This window comes from Oryx dammah, unplaced genomic scaffold (assembly GCF_014754425.2).
Source record: "Oryx dammah isolate SB20612 unplaced genomic scaffold, SCBI_Odam_1.1 HiC_scaffold_3, whole genome shotgun sequence".
Taxonomy (NCBI): Eukaryota; Metazoa; Chordata; class Mammalia; order Artiodactyla; family Bovidae; genus Oryx; species Oryx dammah.
In genome coordinates this window covers 41,418,674-41,439,043 of record NW_024070187.1, presented here as the reverse complement: position 1 = coordinate 41,439,043, position 20,370 = coordinate 41,418,674, and the positions used below count along the sequence as shown (strand labels likewise).

General features: G+C 37.8%; 1 protein-coding gene across 2 annotated transcripts in view; it reads left to right on the top strand.

The window, feature by feature from the left end:
- Nucleotides 1-20,370, top strand: part of ADGRA3 (adhesion G protein-coupled receptor A3) — a 130,456-nt gene that overhangs the window by 90,245 nt on the left and 19,841 nt on the right. For both annotated transcript variants that reach the window (XM_040237930.1, XM_040237931.1), the window contains exons 13-14: nucleotides 8,926-9,139; nucleotides 9,347-9,555. In XM_040237930.1, the coding sequence (XP_040093864.1) occupies nucleotides 8,926-9,139; nucleotides 9,347-9,555 (423 nt within the window). The remainder of the gene's footprint in view (nucleotides 1-8,925; nucleotides 9,140-9,346; nucleotides 9,556-20,370) is intronic.

Genomic DNA, 20,370 nt, shown 5'->3' with positions numbered 1-20,370 from the left:
TATCCCATGTTTCTGTTGTGCCATCGAGGGCTTTAACCCTAATGAAGTTTTCATTTCCAAGCCAGTCACGTACATCTTCACGCTTCCTTCCTTCATGTGTGCCCCTTTTCATGCCCTCAGCCATCCCCCTGCTCAGGGAAATCCCTGTTACTCTTTTCTAAGAACCAGTTCAGATGGCAGCTTCCTTTTTTTTTTCTCAGACAGAATTCATTGTGGCCATTAGTTCATAGTGCTTTGTTCATTGTCTGGAATAAATAGAAGTTGATATGCTGGTGAGTTGAGTTATACTAAGAGGCTAGAAGATATGGCTACTAAAATGTGTTCATGTTCTGCTGCCCCACTTAAAAGCTGTGCAAACTTGGGCAAGTACCTTAACTTCTCTGAATGTCAGTTCTTTTCTCTTACATAGGAATCATGAAGTGGTGTTAAACTCAAGAGAGTTACTGAGAGGGTTTAATGAGGCAAATATGTAGACATACACAACAGTGCCTGGTACAGGACAAGCAATTAATAAATGTTAAGCTTGTATTGTTTTATTATTGTTATTGTCTCTTCCTTGCTAAATTTTGAATATTTGAGGTCAGGGCCCGTGGCTTATTTCATTGTTTATCTCTAGATTCTGCACAATGCCATGAGTAGAGGAATGAAACATCTAATAAACATCACTGAATAAAAATTAACAGCCAAACTTAATTAGTGAAGTCAGTTAAAAAAATTCTAAAGGCAAGCATAATCCTTGTTAATCTTCAGCAGTGAGATAATCAAAAGGTAGAATGCAGTTAATAACTAATTATGCATAAGAAAATAATTAGGATGTATCTGAACACCTATCTGTTTAAAATCCAGTGAGTAGATAGTCAAGAAAACATGAACAAATTACTGTTTCAGTCAGCTAGCTCTTTGACCCATTCTAATTTTGTTGTTAAAATTCTAGAGACTTAAACAAAATTAGGATTTCAGAACATTTTAATTTATTAATTACATAGTTTTCGGAGTCCAGATTATTTCACAAGGAATGATAAAGTCTAGTGGAAATATTTGAGTTAACATCCCTTATGGTACTTAACCATGTTCTTCTCAGTGTCATTCTAAATAAGCAAAAATGCATGCAAATAAATTCATGATAAGAGCTCAGTGATGACATTAATTTCATGTGTGTTTATAGTTTGTCAGTTTTGATTATTTAAAACTAATTCTGAACTGTGGAAGTCAGAACATGACGTTCTAGGTGATTGTTGGTGAGTCAGTTACTTTAAGGCATTTTTCTCTCCCCAGCCTTCAGATAACACCTGCCACCCTACAGCAGTATAGGCAGATCTTTGAAATATTGTGGGTTCGATTCCAGATAAGTGCAGTAAAACAAATATTGTAATAAAGCGAGTTACATGAGTTTGTGGTTTCCCAGTGCATATAAAAGTTATATTTACACTACTGTGGTCTATTAAATCTACTGATTATGCCTAAAAAATAGTGTTGTTCTTCAGTTGCTTAGTCCTGTCCATCTTTTTGCAACACCATGGACTACAGCATGTCAGAGTCCTCTGTCCTCCCCTATCTCCTGAGTTTGCTCATATTCTTATCCCTTAAGTCAGTGATGCTATCTAACCATCTCATCTTCTGTCGCCCCCTTCTTTTGTCTTCAGTCTTTCCCAGCATCAGGGACTTTTGCATTGAGTTGGCTCTTTGCATCAAGTGGCCAAAGTATTGGAGCTTCAGCATCAGCCCTTCGAATGAATATTCAGGGTTGATTTTATTTAGGATTGACTGGTTTGAGCTCTTTGCAGTGCAAGGGACTCTCAGGAGTCTTCTCTAAAACCATAGTTCAAAAGCATCAGTTCTTTGGAGCCCAGCCTTCTCTATGGTCCAACTCTCACATCCATACATGACTGTTGGAAAAACTATAGCTTTGACTATACAGACCTTTCTTGGTAAAGTGATGTCTCTGCTTTTTTTTAAATATGCTGTCTAGGTTTGTCATAGCTGTCCTTCCAAGGAGTAAGCATCTTTTAATTTCATGACTGCAGCCACCATCCACAGTGATTTTGAAACCAAAGAAAATAAAATCGGTCACTGCTTCCACTTTTTCCTCTTCTGTTTGCTATGAAGTGATGAGACCAGAAGCCATGTTCTTAGTTTTTTGAATGTTGAGTTTTAAGCTAGCTTTTTCACTTTCCTCTTTCTCTCTGATTAAGAAACTCTTTAGTTCCTCTTCATTTTCTGCCATTAGAGTGGTAGCATCTGCATATCTGAAGTTGTTGCTATTTCTCCCAGCAATCTTGATTCCAGCTTGTGATTCATCCAGCCTGGCAATTTTGCATGATGTGCTCTGCATAGAAGTTAAATAAGCAGGGTGACAGTATACAGCCTTGACATTCTCCTTTCCCAAGTTTGAACCAGTTCATTGTTCCATGTAAGGTTCTCATTGTTGCTTCTTGATCTGCATACAGGTTTCTCAGGAGACAGGTAAGGTGGTTTGATATTCTAATCACTTTAAGAATTTTCCATAGTTTGTTGTGATTCACATAATCAAGGCTTTCATGTATTTAGTGAAGCAGAAATAGATGTTTTCTGGAATTCCTTTGGTTTTTCTATGATCCAGCAGATGTTGGCAATTTGATCTCTGGTTTCTTTTCCTTTTCTAAATCCAGCTTATATATCTGGAAGTTCTCAGTTCATATATTGCTGAAACCTAGTTTGAAGGATTTTGAGCAGAACCTTACTAGCATGTGAAATGAGCTCAATTGTATGGTAGTTTGAACAGTCTTGGTCATTGTCTTTCTTTGGGATTGAAATGAAAACTGACCTTTTCCAGTCCTGTGGCCACTGCTGAGTTTTCCAAATTTGCTGGCATATTGAGTGCAGCACTTTCACAGCATCATCTTTCAGGATTTGAAATAGCTCAGCTGGAATTCCATCACCTCCACTAGCTTTATTTGTAGTAATGCTTCCTAAGGCCCACTTGACTTTACACTCCAGGATGTCTGCCTATAGGTGAATAACAACACCATCATGGCTATCCAGGTCATTAAACCTTTTTTTGGACAGTACTTTTGTGTATTCTTGCCACCTCTTCTTAATCTCTTCTACTTTTATTAAGTCCTTATTGTTTCCTTCCTTTATTGTGCCCATCCTTGCATGAAATGTTCCCTTGATAGCTCCAGTTTTTTTGAAGAGACCTCTAGTCTTTCCCATTCTGTTGTTTTCCTCTGTTTACTTGCATTGTTCATTTAAGAAGGCCTTCTTATCTCTCCCTTCTCTTCTCTGAAACTCTGCATTCAGTTGGGTATATTTTTCCCTTTTTCCCTTGCCTTTCAGTTCTCTTCTTTCCTAAGCTCTCTGTAAATCCTCCTCCCAGCCCCTTTTGCCTTCTTGAGTTTCTTTTCCTTTGGGATGGCTGTGTTCTCTGCTCTGGCTATGTTCCTGTACAGTGTCTCTGTCCATAGTCCTTCAGGCACTCTCTCTTCCAGATCTAATCCCTGGACTCTATTAATCACCTCCACTGTACAATCACAAAGTACTTGATTTAGGTCGTACCTGGAAGGCCTAGTGGTTTTTCCGACTTTCTTCAGTTTAAGCCTGAATTGTGTAATAAGGAGCTGAGGATCTGAGCCGCAGTCAGTTTCAGGTCTTGTTTTTGCTGACTTTATAGAACTTTTCCATTTTCGGCTGCAAAGAATATAACTGACCATTTGGTGATGTCCATGTACAAAGTCGTCTGTTGTGTTTTTGGAAGAGGATGTTTGCTATGACCAGGGTTTTCTCATGACAAAACTCTGTTAGCCTTTGCCCTGCTTCATTTTGTACTCCAAGGTCAAAATTGCCTGTTACCTCAGGTGTCTCTTGATTTCTACTTTTGTCTTCCAATCCCTTGTGGTGAAAAGGACATCTTTTTAAAATTTATGTTAGTTATATGTTTTGTAGGTTTTCATGGAACTGGTCACCTTTAGCTTCTTCGGTCTTAGTGTTCGGGGCATAACTTGGATTACTGTGATGTTGAATGGTTTGCCTTGGAAACAAATGAAGATCATTTTGTTTTGAGATTGCTACTGCATTTCAGACTCTTGTAGACTATGGTGGCTGCTGCATTTCTTCTAAGGGATTCTTGCCCACAGTAGTAGGTAGGTCATCTGAATTAAGATTCACTCATTCTCGTCCATTTTAGTTCACTGATTCCTAAGATGTTGATGTTCACGCCATCTTTCCACCTCCTGCTTGACCATGTCCAGTTAACTTGGGAAGCCTGGAATGGTACAACTCATGGGGTCTCAAGAGTTGGACCCAACATAGTGACTGAACAACAACAATGATCCTAACATTCCAAGTTCCTATGCAAAGTGGACCACATTTTGTCAGAACTCTCACTATGACTCGTCCATCTTGGGTGACCCTGCATGACATGGCTCATAGTTTCATTGAGTAATGCAAGCCCCTTTGCCTTGACAAGGTCATGATCCATAAGGGGAAAAAAACAATGTACACACTTTGAATTTAAAAAATGCCTTTTTTTTGCTAAAAATTGCTAACCATCTGACAATGTAGGATTGCCACAAACATTCCATTTGTTAAAATCAAAGCAAACAACTCCTCCCACCCCCAAAATGCAGTATCTGTGAAGTGCAATATAACAAGCTATGCCTGAAATAATAATAAAAACACCACCCACAGTTCCATTGCCTTTCATGCTTGTCATGGTTATGATCCCATTTGGTCCTCACAAGTATTTGTTAGGAAGGTCATTAGGTATATGTAACAAATGCAACTCAGAGGGTAGACAAAATCTTACAGTGTCTAGCCACTACTTTCTGGTGACACTAGGACCCAAATTCTGGTTTCTTTTTGCAGATCTCATGTTCCCCCCCACCCAGGGGTGGCATATAATCTTCAATAGATATTATAATAGACACCAAAAACATGTCTTTCCAAAAGAGTTGGTTTTTTTTTTTTAAATTGAAGGATAGTTGATTTATAATTTGTGGTAATTTCTTCTGTACAGCAGTTATTCAGTTGTATCAATACATATATATATATTTATATTCATATTCTTTTCCATTATGACTATCACAGGTTATTAAATGTAATTCCTTGTGCTATGCAGTAAGACCTTGTTTACCTAGTCTATATATAAAGGTTTGCATCTGCTAACACAAAAATCCCAGTCCATCCTTCCCCTAGTCCCTTTTGGCAGCCTTAAGTCGGTTCTCTGTGTGTGTGTGTCTGTTGCTGTTTCGTAGGTAAGTACCTTTGTGTCATATTGTAGATTTCATATGTAAGTGATGTCTATGATACTTGTCTTTCTGACTTACTTCACTTAGTGTCATAATCTCTAGTTCCTTCCTTGTTGCTGCAAATAGCATTGTTTTATTTTTTTATGACCGAGTACTATCTCATTTGTATGTATCCACATCTTCTTTAGTTATTCATCTCAGTGGGCATTCAGGTTGTTTCCACATCTTGACTATTGGGAATAGTGTGCTATAAACATAGGCGTGCAGGTATCTTTTTGAATTTTGTTTTGTGAGATACATGCCCAGGAGTAGGATTGCTGGATCGTATGGCAACTCTGTTTTTTAATTCTTTAAGGAACCTCCATACTGTTTTCCATAGTGACTTCATCAACTTACATTCCCACCAACAGTGTAAGAGAGCTTCCCAAAGGTTTTGAAAAGAAAGTTTTCTGATTTAGTAGCTTTAATTCATATGTTTTATGTCAATTTCTATTGCTGTAATCCATACATTTTAAAATGAATATATGGTTAAATGAAATTATTGCCTTTGTGTTTTTGTCTTCAGGCTAAGTGGCAAATGTATAGTCACAATAAATGTATCAAATGTGTCCATTAGTTTTGGACATGCCACAGAGCATGTGGAATCATAGTTCCTCACCCAGGGATCAAACCCTCACCCCCTGCATTGGAAGCACAGTTTTAACCACTGGACTGCCGGGGATGTCCTCCTTGGTGAATTTTTTCATGAGATTTACAACCTTTCTGTAATAAATGATTGGGACTGCTTTTAAAGAGATCAGATATGCAAGTGTTACATATTTACTATAAAAATATTTTTGATACAGGTGAAGTTTGCTTTTCCATCTTCCCTAGGCTATGCCAATGGACCTATAATTATTATTTGGCAATACTCTTTATTGGACTTTGAAGGATATCTTATAAATTATAAGCATGTAACAGCCTTGAATTTGTAGCTCTCATCTCTCAGGGATTTGTCCTTACTCTGGAGTTTTTTAAATTTTTTGTTGTTGAGTTGGTTTTGCCAGTTTAAATTTGTGTAGAAAAAAAATTGGACTTGTAGAAACTGTAATTGTCATTTCCTTTTTCAGCTGTCTTTTAGAAAGTAAAGTGTGACTTTCTTTATTTAAATTAATTTGATTTATCATAAGGAATACTTTCCCAGAGAGCTGTACTTTGTTTTCAAGTTATTTTGTGTTCATAGTAGAATTATTTTATGGACTTTTAAGTACTTAAGTTTTAATAAATGTCCAGCATGTAACATTTCATCAGGATTTTGACCTTCTAATTAAATTGATCTATTGATGTTTTTCCATTTTGCCATGCCTCTTTATATACTTGGGATAAATTTATATACTTAATAGAAATGTACTATGTTAGTGAATAAATTGGTAATATCTTTGTTTGCCTATCAAGTTGTATTTGGGAGAATAGTAGAAACCTTATTATATGTTTTCTTAGATGTAATATTTCTACTAAATATTTTCTTGTTATCTGCAATTTGAAAGTAATGTTCACCTATCAATATTTAAACTTCAAAAATGCTTTCAGCAGATATTTATGGTTATCTGCTGTGTTACAACACTGTTTTAAGCACAGTAGTTAAGAACTAATTCTGAAGTCAATCGTTTGCTTCAGGAGAACCTTAAAAATGCCACACAGACTTTCAATAATTTCATAAACAATGGGCTACTTTTATTAATGCTAGTGCCAGGAACTATTATTAACATAGGCAGTCCCCAAATAAATGATATCATCTGCGTTGGAAAGTTCTCTCACCCTAGTTAAGAGGAGTAGACAGTCAGTTACACTGTGATACTTTAGGAGTTCAGTTATGCTGTGCTCTGTGCAGAATGCTGCCTGAATCCAGAATAGGGAGCAGTACCTGAAGTAGTGATGTAATTAATTACCCCCAAAGTCCTTCTCTTCTTGGCTGCCAACCTTTCTCATCCTGATCCATCCTTTGCAGAAGCAGCAGAATTAACTTACTAAAAATCAGATCTTGATCTTACCAGATAAAAGAATCATGAGGCATTTCAGCCATAGATATTGGCATGTGCGCAGTGGCGTTTAAGAATCAGGGGATGAGGCTTCCCTTGTGGCTCAGTGGTAAAGAATCTGCCTGCCAGTGCTGAAGACACGGGTTGGATCCCTGATCCAGGCAGATGTCACATTGAGCCTGTCCTTTAGAGCCCGGGAGCTGCTACTACTGAGCCCATGTGCCACAATTACTGAAGCCTGAACACTATAGAGCCTGTGCCCCAGAACAAAGAGAAGCTACTGCAGGGAGAAGCCTCCGCTCTGCAACTAAAGAGTAGCCCCCACTCGCCACAACTGGAGAAAAGCCTGTGTAGCAATGAAGAGCCAGCACAGCCAAAATTAAGTAAAAAAGAAAAGGAAAAAAAGCAGGGGATATCAAAAAGTGACAAACTCGAATCGTGTATATTATCATATGTGAAATAGATCGCCAGTCCAGGTTCGATTCATGAGACGGGGCACTCAGGGCTGGTGCACTGGGATGGCCCTGAGGGATGGGATGGGGAGGGAGGTGGGAGGGGGATTCACGATGCGGAACACATGTACACCCATGACTGATTCATGTGAATGTATTGCAAAATCACTACAATATTGTAAAGTAATTAGCCTCCAATTAAAATAAATAAATAAAAAAATACATATTTTTTTTTCTGGCAATGTGGCACCCCCCGCCCCCCAAAAAAGTGATAAACTCACTGTGGCCCAGTCATAGGTTGTGGTGTAGGGAGTGTTAGGAGATGAATTTGAAGAAAGGATTTTAGCCAAATTATATGGCATACTTAAGAATTTTTGGCTGTATTTTCTAAACATTTGGGAGCCAAGGTGTTACTTGAACTGAAATAATAACAGATTTGTTGAAGAGGAAATTCTGTTGGCATCATGAGCATTGGGTTGGAGAGAGAGGTTGGTGCCAAGAGAAAGGCTCTGTGATGAGTCCTTAAAATAGGGAAGTTTTTAGATTATTATTTGCCTCCTTGGTGTACAGATTTATTTTTCATTAAATGCTGAATAATTTATAATTTAAAAATCCCTAATAAAGAAATCTGAAGAACATTTAGTGCCCAGCCAGCATTTTCACTTGTTCCTCTTTGTGACTGTGTTTTTGTAAACCTAATGTGTTTCTGAGTCTAAAGTTCTGTTATGTTTTTGTGTAATTTCTTCTGTTCTTTGACAGTCGGAATCTATCATAAATCACCTTAAAGTTTCATAAGCCCAAATTAATTATACTCACATTTGTGATATGCTCCCTTTGTGCTCATTCACCATATTTTGTCATTGTAAAATTCATAGGCAGAGTGATCGCTGAGATCTTGTTCTGTTTAATGCAGTTTACTTCAGCAGTATACAGTATCAGGGGAAAATTCACTTTGAAATAATCCCTTGTTTACTACTTTAATGCTTTGAAATAGAATTTGCATTTCTCTTTATTTTCTGCTCCTTTTGTTCTATGCTGTTATATGATCTTTAAGCATTTCACTTAATGAATAAATTGTTTTAACTACTAAATCTCACTCACATATTTAAAACCTGTATTCAGCATGTAACTAGTCAGTATTCATAACTGTCTAAAATGTTTCTGGTTTTAACCTACTAAGATGTCAACTCTTCTTTGTTTCTGTTTTTTCTTTTTTAAATATATTTTCAGAACACTATTGTGGAGGCTTCTATTCAGCTTCCTCCTTCCCTTTTCTCACCAAAGCAAAAAAGAGAAGTCAGACCAAGTGATGACTCTCTCTATAAGCTGCAGCTCATCGCATTCCGCAATGGAAAGCTTTTTCCGGCCACCGGGAATTCAACAAATTTGGCTGATGATGGAAAGCGGCGTACAGTGGTTACCCCCGTGATTCTCACCAAACTAGGTTTGTCTGTGGCATATGTCCTCCTGTAGTCACTGGACAGCACGACTCGATCATTCCCTGTTCCTAAAGATGCTTATTTTTGTTCCTTCTCATTTTAATGAGTCACTAGAGAAAAAAAGATATTTGCAGATACCCATTCGTGTATGTTGACATTTAATTGTTCATGAAACTTGTTTCAGAAATATTTTTATTTCCCATTTCTTCCAGATGGTGTGAACATTGATACCCACCACATCCCCGTTAATGTGACGCTGCGTCGAATTGCGCATGGAGCAGATGCTGTGGCTGCCCAGTGGGATTTCGATTTGCTGAATGGACAAGGAGGCTGGAAGTCCGATGGGTGCCATATACTCTATTCGGATGAAAATATCACTACCATTCAGTGCTACTCCCTTAGTAACTATGCAGTTTTAATGGTATGGCAGTTGTTAATGTTAATGCGTAAACACTAAGCATTCGAATTTCTTCCCTATGCCTAGTTAAGCTCAAATGAAGATTTTTTTTTTTTAACTTTTAACGTAAATTGCTCCCTTAATTAAGGAAGAGGTGGCATTTGGTGTCATTCTGATTTTAAACGGAAATTGAGTTACTACTAAGTGAAATGTATGGGAATTTTCAGTAAACTTTAAGCCAATCAATTCAACTAGACCTTGACCTTAGAATTTGGAAACATGCTGTCCAACTCTTAATCAAGAGTGATTCATTTCCCCAAAGATACACAGTAAACAGGGCTTCCCTGATGGTTCAGCTGGTAAAGAATCTGCCTGCAATGTGGGAGACCTGGGTTTGATCCCTGGGTTGGGAAGGTCCCTTGGAGAAGGGCAAGGCTACCCACTCCAGCATTCTGGCCTGGAGAATTCCATGGACCGTATAGTCCATGGGGTCATGAAGAGTTGGACAAGACGGAGTAACTTTAACTTTCACTTTCTTCACCCAACGAATGGGGCTTCCCTGGTAGCTCAGACAGTAAAGAATCTGAGTGCAATGCAAGAGATATGGGTTCGATCCCTGGGTCAAGAAGATCCCATGGAGAAAGGAAAGGATACCCATTCCAGTATTCTTGCTTGGAGAATTCCGTGGACAGAGGAGCCTGGAGGGCTACAGTCCATGGGGTAGCAAAGAGTCAGGCACGACTGAGCGACTAACACTTTCACGTTCACACAATGAACAGTGAGAGATTTTCCTGCTTTGCTATTTAGTGCCTCATCCCACTACACATCATAATTTTTTAGATTCCTTTTGTATTTAGAGTAATGGTGATAATTTCAGTTTAGTTGCTGCAAGCAGCAGCACTGACACAAATGTCTTCAATTTTAATGCTAATCAAGTTAATGTTTTCTGTTATTCACTATTTTTCTATTTATTAATCTTTTGTGAAATAGCTAGTTATTAACATATCTTTTATTAATGAATCATTTATGTGAATCTGATCTCTGAGTTGATAATTATGGAATTAGCTGTACTAGTTTTTATTGCATATTGTGGTTATTCTGAGATACTAACATCCTGAAGCATGTATACATGCATTTAGAGCAGAGTGGAAGAAATTACTGATGAACGTGAAGGACATTTCTTAGCAATGGCTTGAGGCTAGCCTGGGAGTGAGGATGCCTACGTTTTGATTTTTGCCACCAGCTCTGAATCTGTTATCTAGATAATATTTTATCAAAGCACCAAATAATCTTGAAACATGATATATTTTACTCTAAGTGAATTTTCTTTTCTTAAAACTACAAAAGAGCATTTTCACTGGAAATGGTCTTGAAGCATGCTTTAATTGGAGTAGATTTTCTTCAGCTCTATATTTTGCTTTTCTCTTTGCTCCTCAAATTAGGCTACCTACCTAGTGTCCCGAACAGGTGGAGGAGTAAGTAGATTATCAGGCAGGGCAGAAGGATTAATGTGTGTTATTTAACCCAGCAGGCAGTGGGTGGGGTCTACACTAGGAAGGAAGTCCGCTGTTTTGAAGTAAGTCATCTCTCCATTTGAGTTTAGTGTTAATAATATAGGATTCTCTTCACAAATAGATGTTTGAGTTCTGTAAGTCTAAGTCTGGTTTCTGTTAGTTCATATTTTATTGTTTTGTAGTCAGCTTTCAAAGAATGCTTGAAGCAGTAATTAAAATATGAAGCATTTGCTCTTTCAGTTTAAAAGTGTTTTCTCATTCAGGTTTTGACTATAAAGTAACGTGGAACTGAGAAGTACTAAAGGAGAAATAAGAGATATAGCATCATTTGAAATTTTTTAGTAGTTAACTAGAAAAAGTTGGGCAAGAGAAATGAAATGCAGACACAACGAAAGGCATTTTATAAGCTTCAGTGTTCAAGACATGATACTGTACCATGTGAAACTTTTATTTAATACCAGTTAAAACATCTATTTTTGAACTTCCTAGCTGTTCTTCTCCACAGTTTAAATTAGTATAATCCTTTTCTTTAAGAAATAAGCTATTCTTTTATCTTTCATACTTTTAATCTTTTAAAAAATGTAATACACAATTCTTAAAGCTAAAATATAGCACTAAGATTTTTTTTCTATTTTCAAAGAATATCCTTTCTCTTTTCTTAAATATAACTGTGCCACCTAGAGGTAGCAAGGTGAAAAGGATCTGAAATTGTTGACAAAATTGTCAAAGTTAGTATATGGCATTTTTAGAGTTGCTGATGAAATGTGAAGGCAAAGTTAATGAAATCATACCTACTCTTAAATAAAGTCATGTCTGAGTTAGAAAACATAGCTTTAGAAATTGGAAGTCAACATCTTTTTTTCTTTGTCTGGCACTGTTTTGAATAATAGATAAAATCCTATTATTATTATTATTATTATTTTTGGAGAACTGCTTTAATGTAGGATTTTATTTAGCAAGTCTAAATTCCTTTATTGGCAGCTAGCTCATAAAACTTTTCCTGCTGTGGTTTAAAAAAAAATGTGTGTTTAGAAAATGAAAGTAATATATTTGTTTTAAAATCTCAAATAGATATTCATAGTTCTAGACAGATAACATAGCTCAGTAGGCATCCTACAATAACCATTTATATTGTAAGTTCTCAGAGAAAAAAGTTAGGTAGAAATTGAGTTTGTTTGAATTATGTGATCAGAAATAACCAATTGACCAGAGGTCAGTAGGGAACAAATAAAACTGAATGAGGAGGGCCAGACTATTCATGGTAGTACTTACTACTTTATTGGTATTAGTAGTGAAGATAAAATAACCACTATATCTTGATTCTCCTTTGTTACTATATTCACCTAGAAACACATGAAACCAGAGAGCACTCATTTGTTTTCACATCTCTAGTTTTCTTCAAGGCAAACTGGTTTCATTTACTCTTCTTTCATTTACCAAGGGCTTCTCTGGTAGCTCAGTTGGTAAAGAATCTGCCTGCAATGCAGGAGACCCAGGTTCGATTCCTGGGTTGGGAAGATCCCCTGGAGAAGGGAATGGCAACCCACTCCAGTATTCTTGCCTGGAGAATCCCATGGACAGAGGAGCCTGGCGGACTACTGACCGTGGGGTTGCAAGAGTCAGGCATGACTTAGTGACTAAACCACCACTAAACTACCAATGTACAGTGAGAAATTAAACTCCTGACACTCTATTGTCTCTTCTCCAAAGAATCAGTTCAGTTCAGTCGCTCAGTCGTGTCCAGCTCTTTGCGACCTTATGAACTGCAGCACGCCAGGCCTCCCTGTCCATCACCAACTCCCAGAGTTCACTCAAACTCACATCCATTGAGTTGATGGTGCCATCCAGCCATTTCATCCTCTGTCGTCCCCTTTTCCTCCTGCCCCCAATCCCTCCCAACATCAGAGTCTTTTCCAGTGAGTCAACTCTTCACATGAGGTGGCCAAAGTACTGGAGTTTCAGCCTCAGCATCATTCCCTCCAAAGAACACCCAGGGCTGATCTCCTTTAGAATGGACTGGTTGGATCTCCTTGCAGTCCAAGGTACTCTCAAGAGTCTTCTCCAACACCACAGTTCAAAAGCATCAATTCTTTGGTGCTCAGCTTTCTTCACAGTCCAACTCTCGCATCCATACATGACCACTGGAAAAACCATAGCCTTGACTAGACGGACCTTTGTTGGCAAAGTAATGTCTCTGCTTTTAAGTGTACTATCTAGGTTGGTCATAACTTTTCTTCCAAGGAGTAAGTGTCTTTTAATTTCATGGCTGCAGTCACCATCTGCAGTGATTTTGGAGCCCCCAAAAAACAAAGTCTGACACTGTTTCCACTGTCCCCATCTATTTCCCATGAAGTGATGGGACCAGATGCCATGATCTTTGTTCTCTGAATGTTGAGCTTTAAGCCACATTTTTCACTCTCCTCTTTCACTTTCATCAAGAAGCTTTTTAGTTCCTCTTCACTTTCTGCCATAAGGGTGGTGTCGTCTCCACAGAATAGATAACCCTTAATAGTTGTTTTTTATACATTATCGAAGGACTTTCACGTATGTTACAATGAAATGAATACATGATCCTATTTTCTTACATTTTTATATGAAGGTAGCATGCTACAAACATTCTAAACCCTGCCTGTTTCCATGATGCAGTGTATCTTATACAAGGATGATGATAACCATGGAACAATATATCTTAACACTGATGATGCTGCCTTGAGTTGGTGATATTCTTAGGATGATATGAGGGTAGTGATGACTGTGGTTAATTTTTATTAAGTACTTAATGCACTGAGTTCTCTTAAATCTTTACCTACATTAACCTATTTGGTCATCATAACCACATCATGAAATGTGGTGCTACTATTATTACCCCTAGTTTACAGATGGAGAAACCAAGGCATAGAGAAGTGAAGGACCATGACCAGGTTGACAAAGGTAGTTAGAGTGGAGTTGGAGTTCAAACTCCACAAATGTCTCCTTAATTCCACTACTGAATTTCCTTTCTGAAAACTTCCTTATCAGTGTTAGAGAGCTTTCTCATTCTTTTTTGTCTCTGAATATTATTTTTTGACCTCACCATCATTTATTTGGGCGTTCCTCTGTATTGTTTGTTTCTAATAATTTCTGTGTATAGAATGATTTTACACATTAGAAAATCTGTATCATAAATTATCTGAAGTAGAATTGATAATCAAAGGGAAACCAAAACTTTTCCTTTTTTCATTAAATTGAGCTATTGATCGATGTTCACAGATCTTAACTATATAGTTTAATGATATTTTTAACCTGTAAACCTACATGTTTAGCTGCCATCAAGGTAAAAGGCTTTTATTTGAGCACTCAGAAGCTCTGATATGTTTCTTTCTAGTAAATTTTCACTGTCATTTGAAGAAATAGCCTTCTGATATGTATCACTAGATAAGTTTCATCTGCTCTTTAATTCTATATAATTGGAATTGTACAGCTTGCACTCTTTGTGTCTGGTTTGTTTCCCATCATTATGTCTGTGATATTCGTCTTTGTTTTTACATGTGGTAGCAGGTGGTTGTTTTTTTTTTTCCTTCCTAGTAGGCCATTTTATGGGCTGCCCAGGTGATGCTAGTGGTAAAAGAACCTGGCCGCCAATTCAGGAGATGTTAGAGACATGGGTTCAGTCCCTGGGTCAGGCAGATCTCTTGGAGGAAGGCATAGCAACCCACTCCAGTATTATTGCCTGGAAAATCTCATGGACAGAGGAGCCTGGTGGGCTATAGTCCATGGAGTCACAAAGAGTTGGACACAACCGAAGTGACTTAGCATACACACAGGCCATAATATGAACATATCAGAATTTGTGCATGGATGGATTTTTGAGTTGTTGTGAGGTTCTGGATATCAAGAAAAATCTGTTGTAAATATTTGTGGACGGTGACTGCAGCCATGAAATTAAAAGACACTTGCTTTTTGGAAGGAAATCTATGACAAGTCTGGACAGTGAGTTAAAAAGCAGAGACATCTCTTTGCTGACAAAGGTCTGTCTAGTCAAAGCTATGGTTTTGCCAGTAGTCATGTATGGATGTGACAGTTGGACCATAAAGAAGTCTGAGTCCTAAAAAATTGATAATATTTTTGAACTGTGGTGCTGGAGAGGTCTCTTGAGAGTCCCTTGGATAGCAAGAAGATCAAACCGGTGAATCCTAAAGGAAATCAACACTGAATATTCATTGGAAGGACTGACTGAAGCTGAAGCTCTAATACTTTGGCCACCTGATGTGAAGAGGCAACTCATTGGAAAAGACCTTGATGCTGGGAAAGATTGAGGGCAGGAGGAGAAGGAGGTGACAGAGGATGAGATGATTGGATGGCATCACTGACTCAATGATTATGAGTTTGAGCAAACTCTGGGAGATAGTGAAGGACAGGGAAGCTTTGCATGCTGTGGTCCATGGGGTTGCAAAGAGTCAGACATGACTGAGTAACTGAACAACAACAACAAAATAATTTAGGAACATGTTTTTTGATGGACGTGTGCATACAGGATTGGAATTGCTAAGTTGTAGGCATCTGTATGCTGTGAGAAGTAATGCCCTGCATTTGATCAAACTGGTTTTGTTGCTTTACAGTCTCACCAGTAATGAGTGTTAATTGCTCTATATCCTTCCCAGTGCTTGGTATTTTCAATCTTTAGTTTTGGTCTTCTGGTGGCTGTGCTATGATAGATCATTGTGGTTTTAATTTTTTAAGTTTTTTCAGTTTTTAAAATTTTTTTAAATTTAAATAAGATAAAAATTAAAAATAAATTTGTTTTTCTTCGGTAACTGATAATATTGAGTACCTCTTCATTTTCATATTACAGTTTGGGTAGCCCTTTTGTGAAGTTATTGCTCAAATCTTATGTATTTTTAATTTGATTGTATGTTGTTATCTTACTGGCTTATAGGAATTCTTCATGAACTCTGAATAGGAGCTCTTTGTTAGATTTATGTGTTGCAAAAATCTTCTCCCAGTTCATGACTTGTTTTAATCAGTTCAGGCTGCTACAACAGAATATCAAAGACTAGGTCATTTACAAACAAAAGAAAAAAGATTTTTTCCCCATAGTTTTTGTAGGAGACAGGAAGAATTAAAAAAAAAAGCAGGCCCTGGCAAGGGCTGCAGAAGAAATTTATAATTATTAATAAACTGGATGCTATAAGGCATGAGACTCTTGGAACAAGTCCAGAGAGAACAGCTCATAATCTTGAAAACAAGATATGATCCTGATGTCAGAAAACTGACCCCAGACTGTTTCTCAGCTGGCGTCTCAGAGTCACATGTTTTACGTATCTGGTGAAAAATCTATAGATAAAAATATTAGTCTTAGTTACTGATTTGTTATTGATTACTGTTTCCTAATTACTCAATGGTTAATGATCATTTTGTTTTTTGGCCCTGAAGGCCTCATGAGTTATAGTTTAACTCCCCACTTATTCTTTCATTCACAGCTGAAAGTATAATAAAGCTGACTTAGATTCAGTTTCAGCACCTTCACCTTGGAGCAGTATTGGTCCCCTGGTCCTTGCTTTTCTCTAAATTCTTGTGTCTTGTTTCTCATTCTCTCGCCGTATCGTGCTTTCAAAAACCCTGCTTGTCGAGCTGGTCTCAACAGTTTTGGAGGCTTAAGTCCATGATCAAGAAGCCAGCAGATTCTTTGTCTAGTGAAGGCCTGCTTCCTGCTTCATAAATGCTGTCCTTTCTCTGTATACTCTTGTGGTGGAAGGGGCAGGGGAACTCTCAGGTATCTCTTTTATAAAAGGACACTAACAGGATACAGGATGCTTGGGGCTGGTACACGGGGATGATCCAGAGAGATGATATGGGGTGGAAGGTGGGAGGGGGGTTCAGGATTGGGAACTCTTGTACACCTGTGGGTGGATTCATGTCAATGTATGGCAAAACCAATACAGTATTGTGAAGTAAAATAAAGTAAAAATTAAAATTAAAAATATATATAAAAGGACACATTCTGTTTATAAGAGCTCCACCCTCATGACCTAATCACCTCTCAGAGACACCACCTCAAGATAATACCACATTGGAGGTTAGGTTTCAACATGTGAATTTTAGCTGGGTGACATAAACATTTAGTCTGTGGGCATGCCTTTTTCTTAATGTGGTCTTTTTATAAGCAGAGTTTCTAATGTTTCTAAATTTTTTTTAGTAGTTAGTGGTTTTTATATCCTATTTAAGAAGTCTTTGCTTACCACCAAATTATGAAGTTATTGTCCTTTATTTGCCTTCAGTTCAGTTCAGTTGCTCAGTCGTGTCTGACTCTTTGTGACCCTATGAATCGCAGCACGCCAGGCCTCCTTGTCCATCAGTGACTCCCGGAGTTCACTCAAACTCAAGTCCGTTGAGTTGGTGATGCCATCCAGCCATCTCATCCTCTGTCGTCCCCTTCTCCTCCTGCCCCCAATCCCTCCCAGCATCAGAGCCTTTTCCAATGAGTCAACTCTTTGCATGAGGTGGCCAAAGTACTGGAGTTTCAGCTTTAGCATCATTCCTTCCAAGGAACACCCAGGGCTGATCTCCTTTAGAATGGACTGGTTGGATCTCCTTGCAGTCCAAGGGACTCTCAAGAGTCTTCTCCAATACCACAGTTCAAAAGCATCAATTCTTTGGTGCTCAGCTTTCTTCACAGTCCACTCTCACATCCATACATGACCACTGGAAAAACCATAGTCTTGACTAGATGGACCTTTGTTGGCAAAGTCATGTCTCTGCTTTTCAATATGCTATCTAGGTTGGTCATAACTTTCCTTCCAAGGAGTAAGTGTCTTTTAATTTCGTGGCTATAGTCACTATCTGCAGTGATTTTGGAGCCACAAAAATAAAGTCTGACACTGTTTCCACTGTTTTCCCCATCTATTTCCCATGAAGTGATGGGTCCGGGTGCCATGATATTCGTTCTCTGAATGTTGAGCTTTAAGCCAACTTTTTCACTCTCCTCTTTCACTTTCATCAAGAAGCCCTTTAGTTTCTCTTCACTTTCTGCCATAAGGGTGGTGTCATCTGCATATCTGAGGCTATTGATATTTCTCCCGGCAATCTTGATTCCAGCTTGTGCTTCTTCCAGCCCAGCGTTTCTCATGATGTACTCTGCATAGAAGTTAAATAAGCAGGGTGACAATATACAGCCTTGACGTACTCCTTTTCCTATTAGGAACCAGTCTGTTGTTCCATGTCCAGTTCTAACTGTTGTTTCCTGACCTGCATATAGGTTTCCCAAGAGGCAGGTAGAAGCTTTAAATATGTTTTATCTTTCACATTTAGGTCTGTGATTCAACCGGAACTGACTTCTGTGTATGGTGTGTATTAGGAGGATTAAAATTTTGAAATTATTCCTTGTTTCTTAGGGGAAAAATTAAAAGAAAGAGACATGGTCTCAATTTTTTTTAAGACATTTTTTATTTTAAATCTATTCTAAAATTTTATTGTCAAACTCTTTTCAAAATACTTATACTCTGACAAACAGGGAAACTGAGATGTTTTTCTTTGGTCTTCTTTCCATTGTTTAGATCTTGATGAGTTTAAACCATAATTAATTTATAATTATTATTGATGTGATGCCAATGAATTATTTAAAACTGCTAGTGATTTTATGTTTAGTAATTTTCAGGCTAAAGCTGTTGTAAACATATGAATCTCTATCAGGTTAATAAAATTTCAAAAGCTCTTCTTCCATTTATTTGGTTCCTTAAGTACTTCTGCAGTTTTTAACACACTTTTACATGTTTTAATATTCTCTGAATTGGTGCAGTTTATTTTGGTGAACGTTACTTTCCATTTTCTGGCCTGTTTTCTTAAACTTAGTAGTAGTAGTAATAACACTTCATTTGTGTCCTACTCTGCAACCCTGTGGACTGTAGCCCACCAGGCTCCTCTGTCCATGGGATTCTCCTTGCAAGAATACCGGAGTGGGTTGCCATGCCCTCCTCCAGGGGATCTTCCTGACCCAGGGATTGAACACACGTCTCGTATGTCTCCTGCTTTAGCAAGTGGGTCCTTTACCACTAGTGCTACCTGGGAAGCCCTTTCTTAAACTTTGCACCATATATAAGTGTGACTAAGATCACCATTTAGTGATGGGCTGTGGTTGAATAAGCACCAGAGGCAGACTTTCCCTATTTTATGTATCACTGTATTGCAAATGTGAATGACACTTTTTACTTTTCTTCCATGGGTGTCTCCTAGTGGCCATTTGGACAATGTATTTGGTAATTTTTTTGTAATGGAACTGATGATTTATCAAAAGAGAAGAAAAGCAAGAATCATGGGTTTCTGTGAAATTAAAGAGATTGAAATCTTTTGATATGTGTTTCCCTGAACAGGTAGATTTTTTTCAGTAGAGGTATAATTGACATACAACATTTTATTAGCTTCAGGTATACAATGTAATGATTCAGTATTTGTGTATAGTACAAAATGATCACCACAATAAGTCTAGTTAACATCCATCAGTGTGCAGTTACAATTTTTTTCTCTTATGGTAAAAACTAGCTTTACTCTCTGAGCAGCTTTCAAACTTCTGTATTATTAACTGTAGTCCCTTGCTGAATGTTGTATCGCCAGGGCTTCATTTATTCTATATTTGGCAATCTGTACTTGTGGACTCCTTTCACCTATGTTTTTGTTACGGTATCACAAAGCTTCTATTTGTTGATGGATTAATTGAAAATATTTTTGACTTAAGATTTCTACTTCACTTCTTTTGTTTTAGTCTTTAACTTCTCTTAACTTTTTTCCTATCCTGATCTCCTCAGTTGTCTTGTATGGCCTTCAGTTCTCTTATATTATGTCGTCAAGATACAAGATCAAGTTTTTATTAACTTGATTTGTCTCCTTTCCACCAGGAAGGGCATCTGCAATCCCTGGCCAGTATCTGCTCCGCAGGCCTGTTGCAGTCAGCTCTCGCTTGGTTGCTTGATGTTCTAAATACTGGAAAGCTAGAAGAGGTTTAATAAGTACCTGCACAATAGCCTCAATTTTGCCTTTGGCCTGCAAAGCCTGAGCTCTTAACTCTCTGGCTCTTCACACCTTGCCAGGGGTTCTCTTTTATTTGGAAAGGTCTATTTGTTGTGACAACAAAAATGCCACTGTGCGACAGTCAGTAGTACTTGCTCCTTCCTCCAGGACTACTTTGGAGTTTTAACAGTCTGGAGCTTCTGTGTCAATATCCAGCTTCCTGCTCATGCTATGTCACATTCATTAGCTTTTGAAAAAACTGAATTCTTTTTTTTTTTTAATTTATTTTTAATTTTGCTTTACAATTCTGTATTGGTTTTGCCATACATTGACATGAATCCACCAC